This window comes from Cyprinodon tularosa, unplaced genomic scaffold (genome assembly GCF_016077235.1).
Source record: "Cyprinodon tularosa strain WSP-4 unplaced genomic scaffold, ASM1607723v1 ctg1028, whole genome shotgun sequence".
Lineage (NCBI taxonomy): Eukaryota > Metazoa > Chordata > Actinopteri > Cyprinodontiformes > Cyprinodontidae > Cyprinodon > Cyprinodon tularosa.
Genome location: NW_024037814.1, coordinates 33256 through 53545, shown reverse-complemented (window position 1 = coordinate 53545; position 20290 = coordinate 33256). Strand labels below are relative to the sequence as shown.

The following is a 20290-nucleotide window of genomic DNA, read 5'->3' as shown; positions in this document are numbered from 1 at the left end:
GAAAACAAAGCGATCCTTTGTTGCTCCACATCAGCCTCGGTGTTTATTTCAGCTCTGCAGTACAGCTGAGCTGCCAGCAGAGGGCGTTCACACTGTAGCACCACTGATCTCTATTTATTTATTCACTGGATTGCTGATAGCCTAAAAAAGTGAAGCCACCGGCCTCCATGCTGGTACTCCCCATTCCCACAGAGATGCGCAGTCAAAATGGCTACATGTGTACATTTGGCTGCAGAAACCAGTTTTCTGGCTGCAGGAAAACGTTCCACAGGTAATTTGAAATAACCAATAAATCCATCTATACGCTGATTTTTCCTATAGTAAACTTAGCAGCGTAACATTCTCTCGGACTGACTCACAGTTATTGACTGAGTTAGCAATTTACATTTTGTCTAACGTTAGAAAATAGAAAGTAGAGTAAATAGAAAGTAATTTCCTGTGAAATATCAATGTCGTAATTCTTTATTAGGTGGACGATGCCGTTGTTTTTGTAGTGTTTTATTTCTCATTTGAAAAAGTCATGAGCTGAAATATTTTGCATGTTATATTGACGGAAAAAACTATATAATTTGACCCCCGTACATACATTTAAATACATATATATGGGGGAAAATACTGTAACATTAATAGACATGTACTTGTAATTCAGTCTTTATGTAAAATCTTAAATTATATGTAAGACACCAAAAACAATCCATGTTTATTACATGTATATGGAAGTAAATCTGTGTCGCTGGGATTTGAATTAAAAATGTCTCTGAAATTTAAATGTATGTTTTTAGTTACTGGTTTCAGTGTTAAAATATATTCAAAACACATTTTTGGCCTAAAAAAAAATTCATTGTCGTTATTTCTACACAGTTGAAATTTCATTAGTTATTTTCTCTTCAAGCTAAAAATTCACATTACTATTTCAAAGTGATTACATTTTCAATACTTAATTTTCAGTGTTAAAAAAATCTGCATATAAAATAATTCAACCTTTCAAAATTCAAACTCAATATTTTCCGTCTTAAATTCGGCGTCTAAATTCAGAGTAAAAAGGGCAGGGTTACTTCAGGTCACAGACATTAGCGATGGATTGTGGCGTCCAACACCCAGCCAATCCCATTACGGTTTCTTAGTCACGTGACGCGACGCTTGTGGCGCTCATACTGAAGGAAAACCAGCATGACGGAGCCAGTCATGCTAGCTAACGCTAACTCAACGGTGAGTTTATTACTTTCATTTTTAATTTTTTTAGGTCAAAAATGTGTTCTGAATATATTTTAACACTAAAACATTTACCTTTCAGTGGCATTTTTAATTCAAATCCTAGCGACAAAGATTTACTTCCATACATGTAGATCATCAATTTAGCCCTTTTGGTACATCTGTATTATTATGCTCCATTAACACATTAATTTTATTGTGATGGTTTTATATAATATAAAACTTCATAATGACTCTGCAATGTGACGTCTATTTTTTTATTCTAAGTTAAAATAATCTACTGATGCTATAAAACAGCTAGTCTGTGTCAAAGTGATGAATTTATCTTTATTTTAAAAGTCTTAACCCCCACGGAAAATGAGAACATCATGGTTATTTGATGCGTTAGCGCACAGATTGTTTACATTGCGACCGGTCTAAATAGGGAGTACCAATATGGCGGCTTGTAGCTTAACTTCCACCCTGTACTACCAACGGGCGCTCAGCAACCAGGGAATAAATAGAGATCGGTGTGCAGCAGCAGCAGGGCTCCCCTCAGAGCAGAACCTCTGGAGGAAAACCCAGAAGAACCGGGTCAATAAGGCTTCCAGTGGAACCGATCCAAAGCGGACCTGAGCAGAACACTCGTCTGTACCTGAAGCTAAACTGAACAGAACTGAACCAGGTTCTGGTTCCACGCTGCCCACTTGGTCACCAGGACCTCAGACCAGAATCCAGTAAAGCCTCTAAACGTGCTGCTGGCTGATGGAGACCCCGGGTCCGGCTGCGGTTCTGGTTCCGTACCTCCCAGTAGATCCTGCGGGTGAACATCCCTCTGGTGTAGGCCTGGATGGTCATGGCGGCCCGTCGGATCCTCAGGAACTTCCTCCTCTCTCGGACCATGCGGTACTGTTTCTGACAGATTAGGGCGGCCCGGTTCTGACGCAGGAACTCCGCATACCTGCAGGAGGAGGACGGGTTAAAGCCCAGAACCTATTGGGCTGGATCAGAACCGGAGCAGGACGCCTCACCTGCGGGCCAGGTATCCCCGGCCGTATCTCTGCAGCTCCAGGGCGGCTCTGCGGATCTTCCGGTACCGGATCCTCTGCAGCCAGCCTCGGACCGTCTTCTGGATCTTGATGCAGGCCGAGCGGAACTTGTCGGTCCGGAGCTTCTCCAGGTAGGCCACCTGACCGGCCCGGAAGAAGATCTTCGTCTTTCCAAACTGGAACATGTCCGGTTCCTGTGGGAGAACACAGACAGGCGGACACTGACTGGGTCGGTACCGAACGGGTCAGCACTATGGCTCGGCATCATCCTACAGCTTTGGGTCTCTGACACAGAACCCACCAGAACCGAAGGCTGTAAATAACCTAAATGTGACGGATGGTTCTGGTACTGCTCCCGGTCTGCGGTCCGGTTACTGCGGTTCTGATGGAGGTTTATTAGTTTAGATAATTCTGATCAGAATCAAACAGAACCGGTTCTGTTCAAGAACACCTGGTCTTGCATAAATCCATGGTACGGTTCTCATCCAATTGGATCGGATGTAGATCTGGACCTTACAGAGAACCAGAACAGACCCAAAGAGTTCTTGGTTCTGATCCAACGTTCAGTATCTAGATTAAATGGTCCGATTCCTCCTACCGAGGCGGGATGGAGGAACGGGTCGGTACCAGGCAGTACTAAGGTCCGGTTCTAGAAGCTATTTGGACCTGGATGAACGGCGCCGTGTTTGGAGCTGGATCGGGTCGGATCCCTCCGTCTCTGAACCGGATTAATCCAACCAGAACTTCTGGAACGCTGCTGTCTGGAGAACCTTTAGAGGACCCGGTCCAGACTGGCTGTTAGAACTGGATCAGAACCAGATTCTTACCTTTATCAGCGTCTCCAGCAGGTTCTTGCAAACCTGTTTCTTATCGGCGGAGCTGAGGTCCGACTTCCTCATCAGAACCCGGTACCTGCTGAAGAAGTCCGGGTAGGTCCACCTGGCACAGACAGAACCGTTATCCACCCGCCTGGCGCCGGGTTCTGTGGCCCAGCAGAACCGGAATCATCCAGAACGATCTGATCGGTTCCTCACCTGGACGGATACCCGGCGGCGCTGATCCGGATCGTCTCCAGAACTCCGCAGGCTCGGAGCTGCTGGACGGCCCGCCGCGAGTCGAACCTGCAGAGACACAGAGACGTTAGAACAGAGTCCAGAACCGGGTCGGATCGGGTCAGAACACGGAGCTTCACCTTGTCTTCTTGTGGGACATGGTGAGAGATTCTGCAGCAGCGCAGACGGACTGCTGAGGACGGCCCGACCCGAAACATGTGACCCTGATTAGATTTACGCTGACACACGCTCAGAACACATTCCTGCACAAATGCTGGTCTGCTGCAGAGCAGAACCGGGCCAGAACCACTAGACCGGACCAGAACCAAAGATTGGACCAGAACTACTAGACCGGACCAGAACCAAAGATTGGAACAGAACCACTAGACCGGACCAGAACCACAGACTGGACCAGAACCACTAGAACAGGCCAGATCCCACAAGACTGGACCAGAACCAAAGATTGGACCAGAACCACTAGACCGGACCAGAACCAAAGATTGGACCAGAACTACTAGACCGGACCAGAACCAAAGATTGGAACAGAACCACTAGACCGGACCAGAACCACAGACTGGACCAGAACCACTAGAACAGGCCAGATCCCACAAGACTGGACCAGAACCAAAGATTGGACCAGAACCACTAGACCGGACCAGAACCAAAGATTGGACCAGAACTACTAGACCGGACCAGAACCACAGACTGGACCAGAACCAAAGATTGGACCAGAACCACTAGACCGGACCAGAACCAAAGATTGGACCAGAACCAAAGATTGGACCAGAACCAAAGATTGGACCAGAACCACTAGACCGGACCAGAACCACAGACCGGACCAGAACCAAAGATTGGACCAGAACCACTAGACCGGACCAGAACCACAGACTGGACCAGAACCAAAGATTGGACCAGAACTACTAGACCGGACCAGAACCACAGACTGGACCAGAACCACTAGACCGGACCAGAACCACTAGACCGGACCAGAACCACTAGACCGGACCAGAACCACAGACCGGACCAGAACCAAAGATTGGACCAGAACCACTAGACCGGACCAGAACCACAGACTGGACCAGAACCACTAGAACAGGCCAGATCCCACAAGACTTGACCAGAACCAAAGATTGGACCAGAACCACTTGACCGGACCAGAACCACAGACTGGACCAGAACCACTAGAACAGGCCAGATCCCACAAGACTGGACCAGAACCACTAGACCGGACCAGAACCACAGACTGGACCAGAACCACTAGAACAGGCCAGATCCCACAAGACTGGACCAGAACCACTAGACCGGACCAGAACCACAGACTGGACCAGAACCACTAGAACAGGCCAGAACCAAAGATTGGACCAGAACCACTAGACCGGACCAGAACCAAAGATTGGACCAGAACCACTAGACCGGACCAGAACCAAAGATTGGACCAGAACTACTAGACCGGACCAGAACCAAAGATTGGACCAGAACTACTAGACCGGACCAGAACCACAGACTGGACCAGAACCACTAGAACAGGCCAGATCCCACAAGACTGGACCAGAACCAAAGATTGGACCAGAACCACTAGACCGGACCAGAACCACAGACTGGACCAGAACCACTAGAACAGGCCAGATCCCACAAGACTGGACCAGAACCACTAGACCGGACCAGAACCACAGACTGGACCAGAACCACTAGAACAGGCCAGATCCCACTAGACTGGACCAGAACCAAAGATTGGACCAGAACCACTAGACCGGACCAGAACCACAGACTGGACCAGAACCACTAGAACAGGCCAGATCCCACTAGACTGGACCAGAACCAAAGATTGGACCAGAACCACTAGACCGGACCAGAACCACAGACTGGACCAGAACCACTAGACCGGACCAGAACCACAGACTGGACCAGAACCACTAGACTGGACCAGAACCACACAGACTGGACCAGAACCACTAGACTGGACCAGAACCACACAGACTGGACCAGAACCACTAGACCGGGCCAGAACCACACAGACAGGACCAGAACCACAAGACCGGACCAGAACCACACAGACTGGACCAGAACCACACAGACTGGACCAGAACCACACAGACTGGACCAGAACCACTAGACTGGACCAGAACCACACAGACTGGACCAGAACCACACAGACTGGACCAGAACCACTAGACCGGGCCAGAACCACTAGACCGGGCCAGAACCACACAGACCGGGCCAGAACCACACAGACCGGGCCAGAACCACAGACCGGGCCAGAACCACAGACCGGGCCAGAACCTAACAGACCGGGCCAGAACCACTAGACCGGGCCAGAACCACAAGACCGGACCAGAACCCCAGACTAGACCAGAACCACACAGACAGGACCAGAACCACACAGACAGGACCAGAACCACAGACCGGGCCAGAACCACACAGACCGGGCCAGAACCACAAGACCGGACCAGAACCCCAGGCTAGACCAGAACCACTAGACCGGGCCAGAACCACAGACTGGACCAAAACCACACAGACCGGACCAGAACAACACAGACCGGACCAGAACCACAGACTGGACCAGAACCACAGACTGGACCAGAACCACTAGACCGGACCAGAACCACGCAGTTCTGATCCGTCTGTGGTCCAGCAGCGGTTCTGGACTTGGTTCTGAACATTTCTCAGAGAGATTAAGTCGATCCGACGCCCAGAGAATCTCTGGGTCCAGCATCAGAACCGGTACCAAGACCCTTTACAAGCTTTCACATCCACAGAGTTCTTCTGAGGTGAACCGGGTTCTGTTCAGACCCAGATGAAGGCAGGAACCCAAACCAGCAGCTGGTGCCGATTATCTGGACTTCCTGGTGTTTGTTCTCTGATCAGATCTTCAATCTGTTTCAGTTTTAGTTTATCAAACTGAATCTGAGATCAAAGCTAATTCTGTGGATTATTAATCTGCTTTTCAAACATTCGACTCAGAGCAACAATCCTCCAGTGACGTTAAACGATCATCTCCTGGTTCCTCGAATCCTGGTTCATATTCTGGTACCGATTATTTGGACTCATTTTATTTATTTATTCAATTCGTTGAGCCTTTATCACTTTTTATTCATGAAAAATGACAACAAATGTTCCTTAGTTCTACATTTAAATAATAACCAAAGCTTTGTTAACAAATTCACCTAGACATTACCGATAGAAAGCCGATAGAGGGATCAGCAAGGCTTCAAACTTTGCTGATAAGTCAGCAAACAGCCGATATGAGAAGAATAAATGCTAAAAAAACCTCGGAAACATCAACCGGCCGGTGATCCTTTTGTCTTTGCTGCTTATTATATTAATCAAAACAAAATCAAAGGCGTTTTTAATCTGATCTAAATTGTCAAACTTGATTTGATCATTTCTTTATCATTTCTTTAGAATTTTTATTCTTTATTTCTATTGGGTCTGAATTTATGGAGGACCAAGTCTGCCATATTTAAAAATAAATACAGAAATGAATAAATGCTCAATAAATAAATAAGCACACAATAAATGTTTCCACCAATAATACAATAAACAAATAAATGTAAGTAGAAATTAAATTATACAGTGAGACATAAATGTATATAACTCTTTTAATTAGCTTCTTTATTTATTTGCCTTTGTAATATTTACCTTATTGATTCTTTTGTCCTTTATAATCTTCAACTTTATTTTTTAATCACATTTATTTGTTTATTGTATTTTTTGTGGCAATTAATTGTATGCTTATTTATTTATTGAGTATTTATTCATTTCTGTATTTATTTTTAAATATGGCAGAGTTGATCCTCCATATAATTCTCCTCCAGTCCAGAGAAGATGAATGAAACCAGAATCTAGCTAACGCTGCCAGACTGTCACTGGTTCTAATCCAGAACCAGGGTCCCGGTGTTCCGTCAGCTCAGTTTACCGCGTGAGCCCAGCGTAACTTTAGTAACACGCATGCGTGAATGATCGTTATTATTAGCGGTTATCAGTTCCATAGAATGGCTTCAGATTGTGCCAGTAGGCTCAGTAGGCTGTTAGCATCGAGTTAAGCCTAATCCTTACCTTAAAGTCATTCATTTTCCCCTGCAGAATTAATATATTTATGTGTAATCTGAAAATAATTTCAGTATTTCTTCATGTGCTGTAAAAATAATTATAAATATTAAAATGATGAGCATGTTGCTCATACTAAACAAACTACAACAAATAAATCTCATATCCTGTCAACTGGGGTGTAGAATCCTCATGAAAAAAACAGTCTCATTGGAATCTGCCTTTCTTTTAACATCGAATTTTAAACACTGAATTTTTTTAACATCGAATTTTAAACACTGAATTTTTTTAACACCGAATTTTAAACACTGATTTTTTTTTAACACCGACTTTTAAACACTGAATTTTTTTAACACCGGATTTTAAACACTACATTTTTTTTAACACTGAATTTTTTTAACACCGAATTTTAAACACTGAATTTTTTTAACACTGAATTTTAAACACTGAATTTTTTTAACACTGAATTTTTTAACACAGAATTTTAAACAATGAATTTTTTTAACACCGGATTTTAAACACTAAATTTTTTTAACACTGAATTTTTTAACACCGGAATTTAAACAATGAATTTTTTAACACTGAATTTTTTAACACAGAATTTTAAACAATGAATTTTTTTAACACCGGATTTTAAACACTAAATTTTTTAACACTAAATTTTTTAACACCGAAATTTAAACAATGAATTTTTTAACACTGAATTTTTTAACAACGAATTTTAAACACTGAATTTTTTAACAACGAATTTTAAACACTGCATTTTTTTAGACATTGAATCCCTTACACTCTATTTTTATCTAGCAAAAGAAAAATTCAGCTGCAAAAAATTCAGCGGCAAAAACGTTAACCTTTTGGTGAACTCAAGCCAAAGCAATCTACACTCGATAGAGTCGAGCAGCTTCTAGCCAATGAAATGAGCTCATTTGGTCACGTAACAACGGCTGCGCTCAGCACTGTTCCAGCTGAATAAGGAATTTTTTTTTGTTAAATAGAATTAGAAAACGTCAGTTAGCTACTAACAGACAGCTAGTAGAGTTTTTCCTCTTATCAGATTGGGTGAAAAAACTGAGCCGATCACAGCGAGTGCAGCACCCCTGTCTGCCAAGGCTCTTGGTTTGATCCGGAAGAAGCGGCCGGCGGCAAACTGGCCACTGGCCAAAATGAAGAAGAAAAAAAGTTTGCCGCCGGCCGAATTTCATTGGCTAGAAGCTGCTCGACTCTATCGAGTGTAGATTGCCTTGGCTTGAGTTCACCAAAAGGTCAACACATTTGCGGCTGAATTTTTTTAGCTAAATTTTTTGCAACTGAATTTTTCGTAGCTGAATTTTTTCAGGTGAATTTTCACACGATAAAAAATGAGGGTAAGGAATTCAATTCAAATTCGGTGTTTAAAAAGTTCAGTGTTTAAAATTTGGTGTTAAAAAAAAAAAAAAAAAAAGAGAGACTTTTTTTCTTCCATAAATCCTCTACCTATAAATATTGAACTGTCTGTGAAAAAATCCTGATCATTCTTTAATAAGATTCTCGCCAAACGGACACACAATGGTTTTTTTAAAGCTAATATTTGTTGTTTTATGTGTATTACTGAGGCTATGCTGGCCTGACGCCGTATGCTGAGCTGACAGGTTCTGGAGGATCCCGGTTCTGTAAAGGAGACAAACTCACGAGAAGGCCTCCTTGAAGTCGTTGGGTTTGATGCAGCGGACGTAGTGAGGCGTTGTGGCGTTCAGAGTGTCCATTAGGAGATGCAGCGACGAGCGGAACTGAAATAGAAACAAAGTTCAGAACCAGACTCGGAAAAGTCCGAGGAAAGTTTCTGTAGAACCAAACCCACCTGATGTCCCACAGTCTTTCTGTGCTCCTTGTTGGGAACCTTGGGGACGGTTTTCAGGGAGCGGACGTTGACCTTGGAGGATTTGGAGGAGGGAAGGTCATCCTTCTCTTGGAACAGGTCAGCAACCAGTTGGAACTGGAAGGAAACAGGTGGAACATGGGTTTAAACTGGGCTCAGGTCATTCAAACTGGTTCTGGTTCTGGTTCCCACCTGGCTGGCCTTCAGGATGTTGATCTGCTCCTCATAGACGGTGTCTCTGTTCTTCTCCAGGAAACCTTCACACTGATACTCCACCTGCAGGATCCAACCAATCAGGACAAAGATGAGGGGAGGAAAAACCTGCGAACCTCTGAGTTCCGGACGGAACTTTGTTACGTTACTATTGCAAAGAAAATGTTCTGTAAACGGAAATTAGACAAAAATGCAATATAGAAATGAAACTTTAAAAAAAGAAGGTTGGGGAGAAACAGTGTTTGCTCAGAAACAAATAATACATTTGCTAAATAAAAATATGAAGAAAAAAACAGTTCAAATAGTTTCTAAAAAGTCAAATATAAAAAAGTTCAAATTTTATTTGAAAAGGATAACATAAAAATATAAATTATGAAACTGAAAATAAATAAAACATGAATTTAAAACAACAACAAAAAAGGCATGAGAAAACAGCAATGCTTTAAACCCTTTTTAATGAGTAAAAAGTTGTTTAAAGTTTCTTTTCTGGATTGCATTTTTTATGGACACCCTGTCTACTTTTAAGGCTAGGCTTAAAACTTTCTTTTTTGATAAAGCTTCTAGTTAGAGTGGCTCAGGTTATCCTGAGCTATCTCTATAGTTCTGCTGCTATAGGCTTAGACTGCTGGAGGACATAGGGACCCCTTTTTCATCATTCTGCTTCATTCTATCTCTATTCTCCCACTCTGCAGAATCTGTTAGTTCAATCTCTAACGTTCTGCTCTCTCTGCTTTTTCTCATAGTAGCTTCATCTGGTCTGTTCCTGTTTGGCTGTGACTCCATCCTGGAGAGAAATATCAGCTGTGATGCTGCCATCAACACCTTTGTTTCTAGATGTTGGAGCTTGGCCTGTTTTCCAGTGTAGTCCTGTTTCTCTGCTCACACTGAGCCTGGTTCTGCTGGAGGTTTCTTCCTGTTCAAAGGGAGTTTTTCCTCTCCACTGTCGCTACAAGCATGCTTAGTGTGAGGGATTGCTGTAGAGTCAATGAGTCGATGCAATCAGCTGGTTTTCCTTAGATAGAAAACTTTGAATCAATTTGATTGGATGATCTGGTGAACTGGAAAGTGACCTGAGATGACATGATGTAAATTGGTGCTATAGAAATAAACTGAATAGAATTGAATGTTTTTGGAAGAAAATTCACTGCCTGCAGGCCTCAGTCATGCTGCCCTCTGCTGGACGCTTCTCATAATGAATGTTTGGCTCAAAAAGGACAATATTTCTGTTGCTCATTTCAGAAACAGAAACTCATCAGTTATAAAGATTCATTCAGAAACATTTTTATGATTATGACTCAGATCAATATAACCCAGAACCAGTCTCCCAGAAAAAGTTTAATACTGGGCCCCCATGGTGCCCCAGCCTATCAGGTCATTAACCTGCTGCTGCAACCTGCAGATGTTCTGATGGTGAATTCAAACAGTTTGTTTGGTCTGGACTGTCATTTAATTTTCATTTGATTCGGTTTGCATTCAAATTGTCCTTTTTGCAAGTGGACCACAGCGAAACCACAATCGTGACGATCACGGCTCCTATTGGTCAGAAATGACGACAGCAGGACACACCTCTGTTTTGCATACTTACATAAAAGTATTCAGTCAGTCACTGACTGTGTAATTTGTCCTAGTTAGAAACAAGTGAGGTCAGTGATATTCATCCTCAACTATGGGAGGAAAAAAGAACATTTAAAACAATGTTTTTTGTAAATGAGAGTGAAAATTAAATTATTTTTTGTTCCACAGCTGTAACTCCTTCTCTAGGAAGCTCTACTGTCCTTCTTTATTACTGGAACCTGTGTGAGCTGCTTATCTGTATACATTCCACCCGTTCACAGCCTCTAATAGTCAGACTCCAAACTCAACCAAGGCCAGGACCAAAGATCTGCTGAAGGACACCAGGAGAGAAAATGATCACAAGAACAGTGAGCAGAAACCAAAGAACTACAGAGAGACCTGATGAATGAGCTGAAAGAAGGAACCAGAGGAACAAAGGCTGCCATCAGTGACACACTATGACCAGAGGGGCTCACATCCTGCTGAGGTCAGAACATGTGGAGTCTGACTGAAGTTTGACAGAGAGCAGATTTATGATCCAGAAGAGGATTTGGAGAACGTCATCTGTTCAGACGGAACCAGATCAGAATGTTCTGGAACAAACTGAACTCATCGCGTTTGGAGGAAGAAGAATGTTCAGACTGATCCTGTGAAGCACGGGGGTGGAAGCATCATGCTTTGGCTGTTTTTCTACAGAGGAGACAGAAGGACTGATCTGTGTTAAAGGTAGAATGAAGGTTTTTAACCCTGTAATGCCAAATGTATCATATTTGATACATACGGTTTCTGAAATGTTTCGCATCCGACACCTTTTGCATAATTTAATGGTAAAAATTAGGGATGCACGATATAATCGGCCCCCTATCGGCATCGGCCTGAAAACTGAATATCGGACATCGGCCACCCCACCGATATTTAACCCGATATTTGATCAGCTTCTGAGTTTCTAAAGAAAAAAAAAAAAATACTACTTCTTCTTCCTCAAAAACTTCTTTTTTAGAGACTTAAAAGCTTCTAAAGACGAGGGAAAAAATATCGATACATTAAAATATCCCAATATCTTCATATGCTGATATATTGCCATTTAACAACACCATATCAATCTCTTTTACTAATGAAATATTGCTATATGTCATCGTTATGCTACGAAATCCCCCGAAAATCCACGAAATGTTGCCATATTTTTATATGTTGATATATTGACGCGGTATCGATCTATTTTACTAACAAAATCTCACAAGAATTTGCAAAATATCACGAGAGTTTGTAACAGAACGATGAAATTTCACCAGATTTTGAAAGTAAAATAGATCGATACCGCGTTTTTTTAAAAGTCTATTTGATATCAGCATATGAAAATATATTTGAGTATATTATTTTTCAAAGTGTCAGAAATGGATAACAAAACTGCTATTTTCAATGACTACTTATTTTTGTCCAGCTTTAACATCGGTATCGATATCGGTTATCGGCTACATGAGTTTTAAAATATCGGCATATCGGATATCGGCCAAAATCCCAATATCGTGCATCCCTAGTAAAAAAAAAATCCTATTGTACACAGTCAGATATACCTGATAACAGCCAGTAGAAGACTACACAAAAAATAATCTTGACTTATCGCATAGTAATAAATTATTAATATCAAAATATATTTCTGTTTTTTCTTTTTACATATTTTGTTAAAAGGCCAAAAAAGGATTTCAAACCCCCCCAAAAAAAAGTAATTTTCTGTTTTGTTTTATTCTTGGATCGAGCTTTAAAGGGTTAAGAACAAACCTTCCATCCATCAGTGAGAACTTTGAAGAAGGGAGGTAGCTGGGTCTTCCAGCACATTAATGTTCCAAACATGCTGCTCAGAAAACAAAGGAGCCGTTTGGATTGATAAAGATAGAGAGGATGACCCAAAGCTCATTTCTAGAGATTATTCACAGAAGGTTAGTGGAAGGAAAAAGTGTGACAGCTGTGGCCTGGAGAAGATATTTAGGAACAAAGCATAACTGGAAATGGACTGAGACTGGAGTTGGAACATCCAGAACCATTAACCAGAAACTGAACCTTTGCACAGGCTACAAGCCTCTAACCCGAGGAAAACCAGAACCAGGCTGTTTGCTTAAAAGTCCAAAGTCCTTTTAGATGAAGATCAAGGTTCCAAAGTTTGGAAGAAGAGTGGAGAAGAACAGAAGCAGAAACTTCTTGTTCAGGTTTTACCGTTTTCTGAAGTCCAAAGACGTCTCCTGGTTCCTTCAACCGGACCTGGAACCGGCCCACACTGCCAGGTAATAAAAGCTGGTCCAGTAACCATGGCGATATTGGGCCCTTTGGCCAGCAAACTGGGCCAACCAGAACCCCACAGAGAACCAACCAACCCAGATGACCTGAAGGTAACCATCAGAACCAGACGCTGAAGGAGTCCAGACCCGGTTCTGGTTTTAATTTTCTGGACCCAGAATCAGGCTGAAAATGAGTTTTAGATTCTGAAGTCAGGAACTTTTCCACTGATATTTCACTCAGAACCTCTTTGTTCTGACCCGATCCATTCTGCGGTTCTGAGCTCTGATCTTCCCTCCCAGCACCCGGTTCTGCTCACCTTGTCGGCGAAGTGGATGATGATGAAGGACGTGTTGGACATTCTGGGTTTCTGGAAGTGTGCGCTGCCAGAGTGCTGCTTGTAGAGCTTCTGGGCCCAGTTCTGATCCGTTCCCTTTGGAACCTGAAGAACAGAACCCAGTTAGACGTGACGGAGAGACCGGGTCTGATAGAATCACTTCCTGGTCCCTCATTGGAAACAATCAGGTCGGTTCAGAACCTTCAGAACCCAGGCTGAACCTCTCTTTGTCCATCAGCCTGTATCTGAATCTGGTTCTGTTGCAACAAAAGGTCCAAAGAAGTTCTAGTTCTAAAGAACAAGAGGCTAAAGCATGACCTGGTGAGGCACAGGAACCAGAACCAACAGAACTCTTCTTCTTTATTCCGTTTTAGGTCCGTCTAGTCACCGGGTGACAGGAGGTCCAGAACCTTACCTTGCACTCCTCGTCCAGCAGGTCCAGGATGCCAAGCCTGGCCTCGATCAGGTCGATGCAGGGCTGGTTGTCGTAGAAGTCGATGAGGGTCCAGGGGATCTGCTCCTTCATGTACTCCTCCTGCTCCAGCTTGAAGACGTGCTGCAGAAACGGAGCGAAGGGACGGTTAGAGACAGCGCCAATGCCCGGGGGCGGCCCGGTTCTGCAGGACTCACAGAGTTGAACTGCTGTTGGAGCTTCTCGTTGGCGTAGTTGATGCAGAACTGCTCGAAGCTGTTGACCTCGAAGGTCTCGAAGCCGTAGATGTCCAGGACGCCGATGAAGGAGTGCTGCTTGGAGGACGTCTGCAGCGCCTTGTTGATGTGCTCCACGATCCAGTCGAAGAGGCGGGCATAGATGTGCTTGGCCAGAGCGTCACGCGCATTGTTCGCCTGTTTGCACGACATGGTCTTCACATAGGTCTCCGAGGCGGTGGCCAGCTTCCTGTGGCACAGCCAGTGGTCCATCTGCTTCAGCTCCACGCCCAGAAGTCTGCAGAAGTGCTCCAGGTGGACGTCGTTCCTCTGCGGAACAAACGGGCCGGGGTCAGAGAGCGGACAGAAAGCCAGACGGCCGCCGATGGGCTGGCAGACTTACACCGACGTGGCAGGACTCTCCGTCACGCTCAGAGATGATCTCCACATTCCCCAGGTGAAGGATGGAGGCCAAGATCTTAAAGATGCCGCTCTGATTGCTCTCCTTTATACCTGGTAACACAACAAAAGGGTTCTATGCCTGTTCCTTTACTTTCCAGCGGCAGGTTCCTCACAGAAGGTGAGGAAATGTTTTACCCAGTAGGGTGAAGGCCTCTCTGGTCCGTTTAAGGTCCTCAGCATCATTTACTCCTTCAATGAAGATGTTCTCCCCTAAAGAGGTATAGGTGAAGTCCTCTGCACTCGCTGAGGGAGAAGAAACAAATGAAATCAGCAGCTGGAAGCGTCTGAGGACCTGATCAGACGGTCAGAGGTGGACTCACTGAGGCCGAGCTCCTTAAACTCGGGTAAAGTGGCCGAGGCGCACAGCTGGTAGAAGATGTGATAGTTCCGCTCTTCTTCTGCCTGAAAGCAGACGGCAAACCTTCAGCTCAGAGCGGAGGGGTGGCGAGCAGCAGGGGGCGCTGCAGAGAGCGGAGCTCACCTGGAAGACGACGCGGGACTTCTCCAGCAGGTAGGTCCTCATGTTGGCTCCGATGATGTGGTAATGCCTGCTGAACACGATCTGGATGTACTTCCCAAAGCGGCTGCTGTTGTCGTTCCTGGTGGTCTTGGCGTTCCCAATGGCCTGAGGAGAAAGTTTGCTTCAGATGTTTCCCTTTTGTTTCAACTCAGAGGTAGAAACATCTTAAAAACTCCAGACTAAACAAGCTAACGCCATGGAGCCTCTGAACCAACGGAAAAACTGACCTCCATGATTGGATTTGAGGCCAGGACCTTCTCCTCAACGTTGGCGTCGCTGGAGGAGCCGCCCACCGTGGCAAAGTACCTCATGGCATACTTGGCCGAAACCGTCTTTCCTGCTCCGGATTCTCCGCTAACGATGATCGACTGATTCTTCTCGTCTCTAAAAATAAAAAAAGCCAAATGGGTCATGTGACTTCAGATTGTTTAAATCTAAACCTTTGGTTTAGTCAAAGCAAGAAAGAGTTTTCATCTATTCTCTGAGATGCTTTAAAGGCAGGGTTACATTTCTTCCAGTCTTCCCGTCCCGTCAGGAATCGGAAAGGTGAACTAAGTCATTTTTTTTCATGTATTCCAACATCCAGCTGCCATGCACGTGGGCATTGTCAGTTTCACTATAGCTCTGGTGAATTTCAATGGTGAAGTCCTCTGGAAATCTTCAATAATTGTTGTTGATTGCAGATGTGTCTAGTAGTTCCCATTGATTTTGCTTGTAAAGTGGGGAGAATGTAGCCTCGTGAGACCATCCTGATCTCGCGAGCTTTCAAGGTTTCACTCGCAGATCAGTCTGGAGACTCTCCGTTAAATTTGGAGCCGTTCACCAAACGAACGTCCAATCAGTGTTGGCTTTGAGGCGGGTTGAGGTGTGACGCAACGAGAAGCGCGACAGTTCAGTCTAAAGAACATGGCGGCTTCAGCCGATGAAACTAGCGTTAGCGTGGCTATCGAGCAGGTTTTATGGGAATTACAGAGTATTTCTTCACTGAAAGAAGAGCAAAACACTGCTCTGGAGGCTTTTCTCAGAGGAAAAGATGTTTTTGCTCTTCTCCCGACTGGTTTCAGCAAGAGTTTGATCGATCAATTGGCTCCTCTTCATCGTCGCTCTGTTAGTACGTCATATGCTTCGTTGATCTGATTGGTTTATTTGGCCCGTCTATCACCAACATAGGCCAATCAGCTAACCAGTATTTTCGCCCCTTCCCAAAATTACTTCAACGGAAGGTTTCCAGATGGATATGCGGAGCAAATCCATCTGGCGGAGTCAGGTTAGGGAGAATGGCGCTAGGCTTACCGCACCGTGACGTCACTGCCGGAAGATGGCAGGAGGGAGGGGTTACTATATTTAGGCAAATATGGCCGCTCCTAGACTCAGTGATGGCAATGAAAATTGCTTTTATTTTTTTACTGATTAATGCTAAATTCATTAAATCACTGCAAACATGTTAGTTTTAGGTATTCAGGTTATCCTGAGCTATCTCTATAGTTCTGCTGCTATAAGCTTAGACTGCTGGAGGACATAGGGACCCCTTTTTCATCCTTCTGCTTCATTCTATCTCTATTCTCCCACTCTGCAGAATCTGTTAGTTCAATCTCTAACGTTCTGCTCTCTCTGCTTTTTCTCATAGTAGCTTCATCTGGTCTGTTCCTGTTTGGCTGTGACTCCATCCTGGAGAGAAATATCAGCTGTGCTGCTGCCATCAACACCTTTGTTTCTAGATGTTGGAGCTTGGCCTGTTTTCCAGTGTAGTCCTGTTTCTCTGCTCACACTGATCCTGGTTCTGCTGAAGGTTTCTTCCTGTTCAAAGGGAGTTTTTCCTCTCCACTGTCGCTACAAGCATGCTTAGTGTGAGGGATTGCTGAGGAGCCAGTGAGTCGATGCAATCAACTGTTTCCCTAGAAATGAGTGAACTTCGGATCTGAGCTCCTGTTTCCAGAAAGCAGCCAGCCTCAGGTTTACCTGGCCATCTGTTTGTACGCCTCCTCGGCCACGGCGAAGATGTGAGGGTCCATGTCTCCCATGTTCTGACCGCTGTAGGCGGTGATCACCTCCTCTCCATAGATCTGCAGCTGTTCGTACGGGTTGATGGCCACCAGGACGATACCTGCAAACCAGAGGCATTAGAGGCGGGACATTATGGGTGATTTCAAATGGATGTGACAATGATGGTGGAGCTTCAGCGACGTGTGATCAGAGAGCAGCAAGTAAATGATTGATAACTGATGCATTGAGGTAAACCAGCTATTAAAACACAACAAAGTGTTTGTTCCAATTTGATTCCAAAATCAAAAAAGGATCAAAACATGTCAAAGTGGTCAGTAGGTGTGTGGGTCTGAGCGGGACTGACCACAGTAGGTGTAGATGTTGTTGGACTCCAGGAACCGGACCCTCAGGTTGTGCAGCACGGCGGGTTCATGAAGGTAACTGAGCGCCGTCAGGTCGTTCTCTCCCACCAGGATGTCGGGGTTCCTCAGGAACGGCAGCGCGTTGGATTTCGGACCCACCTGGTACTCCAGGGGCTGAGCCAGAACACAGAACACGGTCAGAACCGACGGCATGACTTCAGAGCGCCTTAACCGAGAACCAGGACTAAATCTAGAGAAATATTTTCAGTAAACTGACAGTAAAGGCTGGAGAAGTGATTTATTTCCTGTCGGATCAGAGCAGGTCCGTTACAGCTGAAAATCAACGAGTCATAAAACAATAAAACGCTTCTTCCTTCATTGTTTTAGAGTCTGCAGTTTTGTTATCAGGTGAAAACCATAAAAGCAGCAGAAGGATTGTTGGACTGTGAGATTCAGGTTGGTGAGCAGCGACGTTAAAGAAACTGTTTAATGAAGCAGATCTGAATCAGGTTTAAATCTGTTTACATTCAACATTAAGCTAACCTTAGATCATAAATCAAACGCATGACGTCACCAAGTCAGGTTGACTTTGAACGCTCAGCTCAGATTTGAATACATTTAGAGTCTGAGATTCTGTACGTCCATAAAAGGAAAGCGGCTTCAGATGCAGAGCGGCCAATCAGGAAGCCCCGTCAGCTCTGGAATCCTCAACAATTAACGACCCATAGAGGTCTGGGTGGCGCCTGATTCCACACCGCGTGGTGAGACGATCCAAGAATGGTCATCAGGAGAAACAATCTAAAGGCTACATCTGAGCTAAATATATAAATATACATATTTAAAAAGCTTAAATATGAGACAGTCTTTTTTATCTCTGCTCCTTTTTTTCTATCTGAACAGAAAGCTAAAAAAGGAAGAAGTCGTCCAAATATTGACATCATCTCATATGCCGATGATACTCTGATCTTTATGGAGATTGATAATTAATCCTTTATGGAAGTATTCTTACTCTTAGTGTAAAGTAACCATAAATCAAACCTCATCTCAAACAGACCGATCACAAATCAGACTGATAACCATCAGCGATGAGCGCTAAGTAGCAGCAGTAACCGATAACAGTAAAGAGGTGTGAGGATGAATGTTCCGATCCACTGACCGTTCCATCCTCCAGCTGCAGGTGGAGGACCGGTTCTCCCTCTTTGTAGTCTTTGGTGATCTCAGCCGCTTTCCACACGTCATCCTGGTCCGGGATCCAGACCCGCGTGAACTAAAAAAAAGCAGAACCACACAAACATCAGGATCTAGACAGAAACTGGCTGCTGGAATAAGATCTGAAACTGGAACCAGGAAGTGAAACTGCAGCGTTTTAGTCTAGGTACATGGTTCCTATAGAAACAAAGGCAAAAAAAATGTTAGGAGTCACACCTGAGCTGCGGGTCAGGACAAACTGGTCAGGAGCTGCTAACTGGTATCAACTGGGTTTAAACAGGCTTTTATCTAGGAGTATTTCATAGGGTGCTTCACATCCAGGTGTGGAGGGTCTGGGGGTATCCTTCCCCCAGAAATTTTTTAAATTTAGACTCTAAAACGCTATTTCCTGTATTTTGAGGTGGAATGTATCTAACTTTCTGTCATTGTTCCAACACTACTCTTGTCCTTATTATGAAAATTCATAAGGAAGGTATAAAATCATTTTTAGCAACAAGATTATGTTCAAAAGTTAATTCAAACAATCAGAAAGTCTAGTGCTACGTTCACACCATGATTTTAGCACCAAAAAAGCTTCTGCTGCTTCATTTCTGATGCTTGTCCACATTAAGGTCAGCTGTCCAGTAAAGTGAGTCCAGATGCTTCTGCTGCTTCTGTGTTCAATGCCAGAGAGCAGCTTTGCTATATTAGCTGTGATCAGCGGGTAAAAAGTAGTTTGAATCTATGTTGAAGTGAGAAAGTCCTCCTGAAAACATGGTCTGTGCAGTCAGTTCATCAACATGGCTATCACTGCCCCTACACAGTTAGCATGGCTATCACTGCCCCTACACAGTTAGCATAGCTATCACTGCCCCTACAGAGTTAGCATAGCTATCACTGCCCCTACAGTTAGCATGGCTATCACTGTCCCTACATAGTTAGCATGGCGATCACTGCCCCTACACAGTTAGCATGGCTATCACTGCCCCTACAGTTAGCATAGCTATCACTATCCCTACACAGTTAGCATAGCTATCACTGTCCCTACACAGTTAGCATAGCTATCACTGTCCCTACATAGTTAGCATGGCTATCACTGTCCCTACACAGTTAGCATAGCTATCACTGTCCCTACAGTTAGCATGGCTATCACTGCCCCTACACAGTTAGCATGGCTATCACTGCCCCTACACAGTTAGCATGGCTATCACTGCCCCTACACAGTTAGCATGGCTATCACTGCCCCTACAGTTAGCATAGCTATCACTATCCCTACACAGTTAGCATAGCTATCACTGTCCCTACACAGTTAGCATAGCTATCACTGTCCCTACATAGTTAGCATGGCTATCACTGTCCCTACACAGTTAGCATAGCTATCACTGTCCCTACAGTTAGCATGGCTATCACTGCCCCTACACAGTTAGCATGGCTATCACTGCCCCTACACAGTTAGCATGGCTATCACTGCCCCTACATAGTTAGCATGGCTATCACTGCCCCTACAGAGTTAGCATAGCTATCACTGTCCCTACACAGTTAGCATAGCTATCACTGT

At 44.3% G+C, this 20290-nt stretch overlaps 1 protein-coding gene across 5 annotated transcripts in view; it reads right to left on the bottom strand.

Annotated features, from left to right (window-relative positions):
* The window catches only part of myo5b (myosin VB), a 58549-nt gene that overhangs the window by 23001 nt on the left and 15258 nt on the right, over nt 1–20290 (bottom strand). For all 5 annotated transcript variants that reach the window (XM_038280503.1, XM_038280520.1, XM_038280529.1 and 2 more), the window contains exons 2-19: nt 18701–18811; nt 17547–17718; nt 17159–17303; nt 15427–15583; nt 15161–15304; nt 15000–15081; nt 14815–14922; nt 14621–14730; nt 14200–14547; nt 13985–14125; nt 13552–13674; nt 9387–9470; nt 9177–9311; nt 9008–9105; nt 3275–3361; nt 3068–3179; nt 2223–2434; nt 1996–2152 (exon numbers count right to left, since the gene is read on the bottom strand). In XM_038280503.1, the coding sequence (XP_038136431.1) occupies nt 1996–2152; nt 2223–2434; nt 3068–3179; nt 3275–3361; nt 9008–9105; nt 9177–9311; nt 9387–9470; nt 13552–13674; nt 13985–14125; nt 14200–14547; nt 14621–14730; nt 14815–14922; nt 15000–15081; nt 15161–15304; nt 15427–15583; nt 17159–17303; nt 17547–17718; nt 18701–18811 (2526 nt within the window). The remainder of the gene's footprint in view (nt 1–1995; nt 2153–2222; nt 2435–3067; nt 3180–3274; nt 3362–9007; nt 9106–9176; nt 9312–9386; nt 9471–13551; nt 13675–13984; nt 14126–14199; nt 14548–14620; nt 14731–14814; nt 14923–14999; nt 15082–15160; nt 15305–15426; nt 15584–17158; nt 17304–17546; nt 17719–18700; nt 18812–20290) is intronic.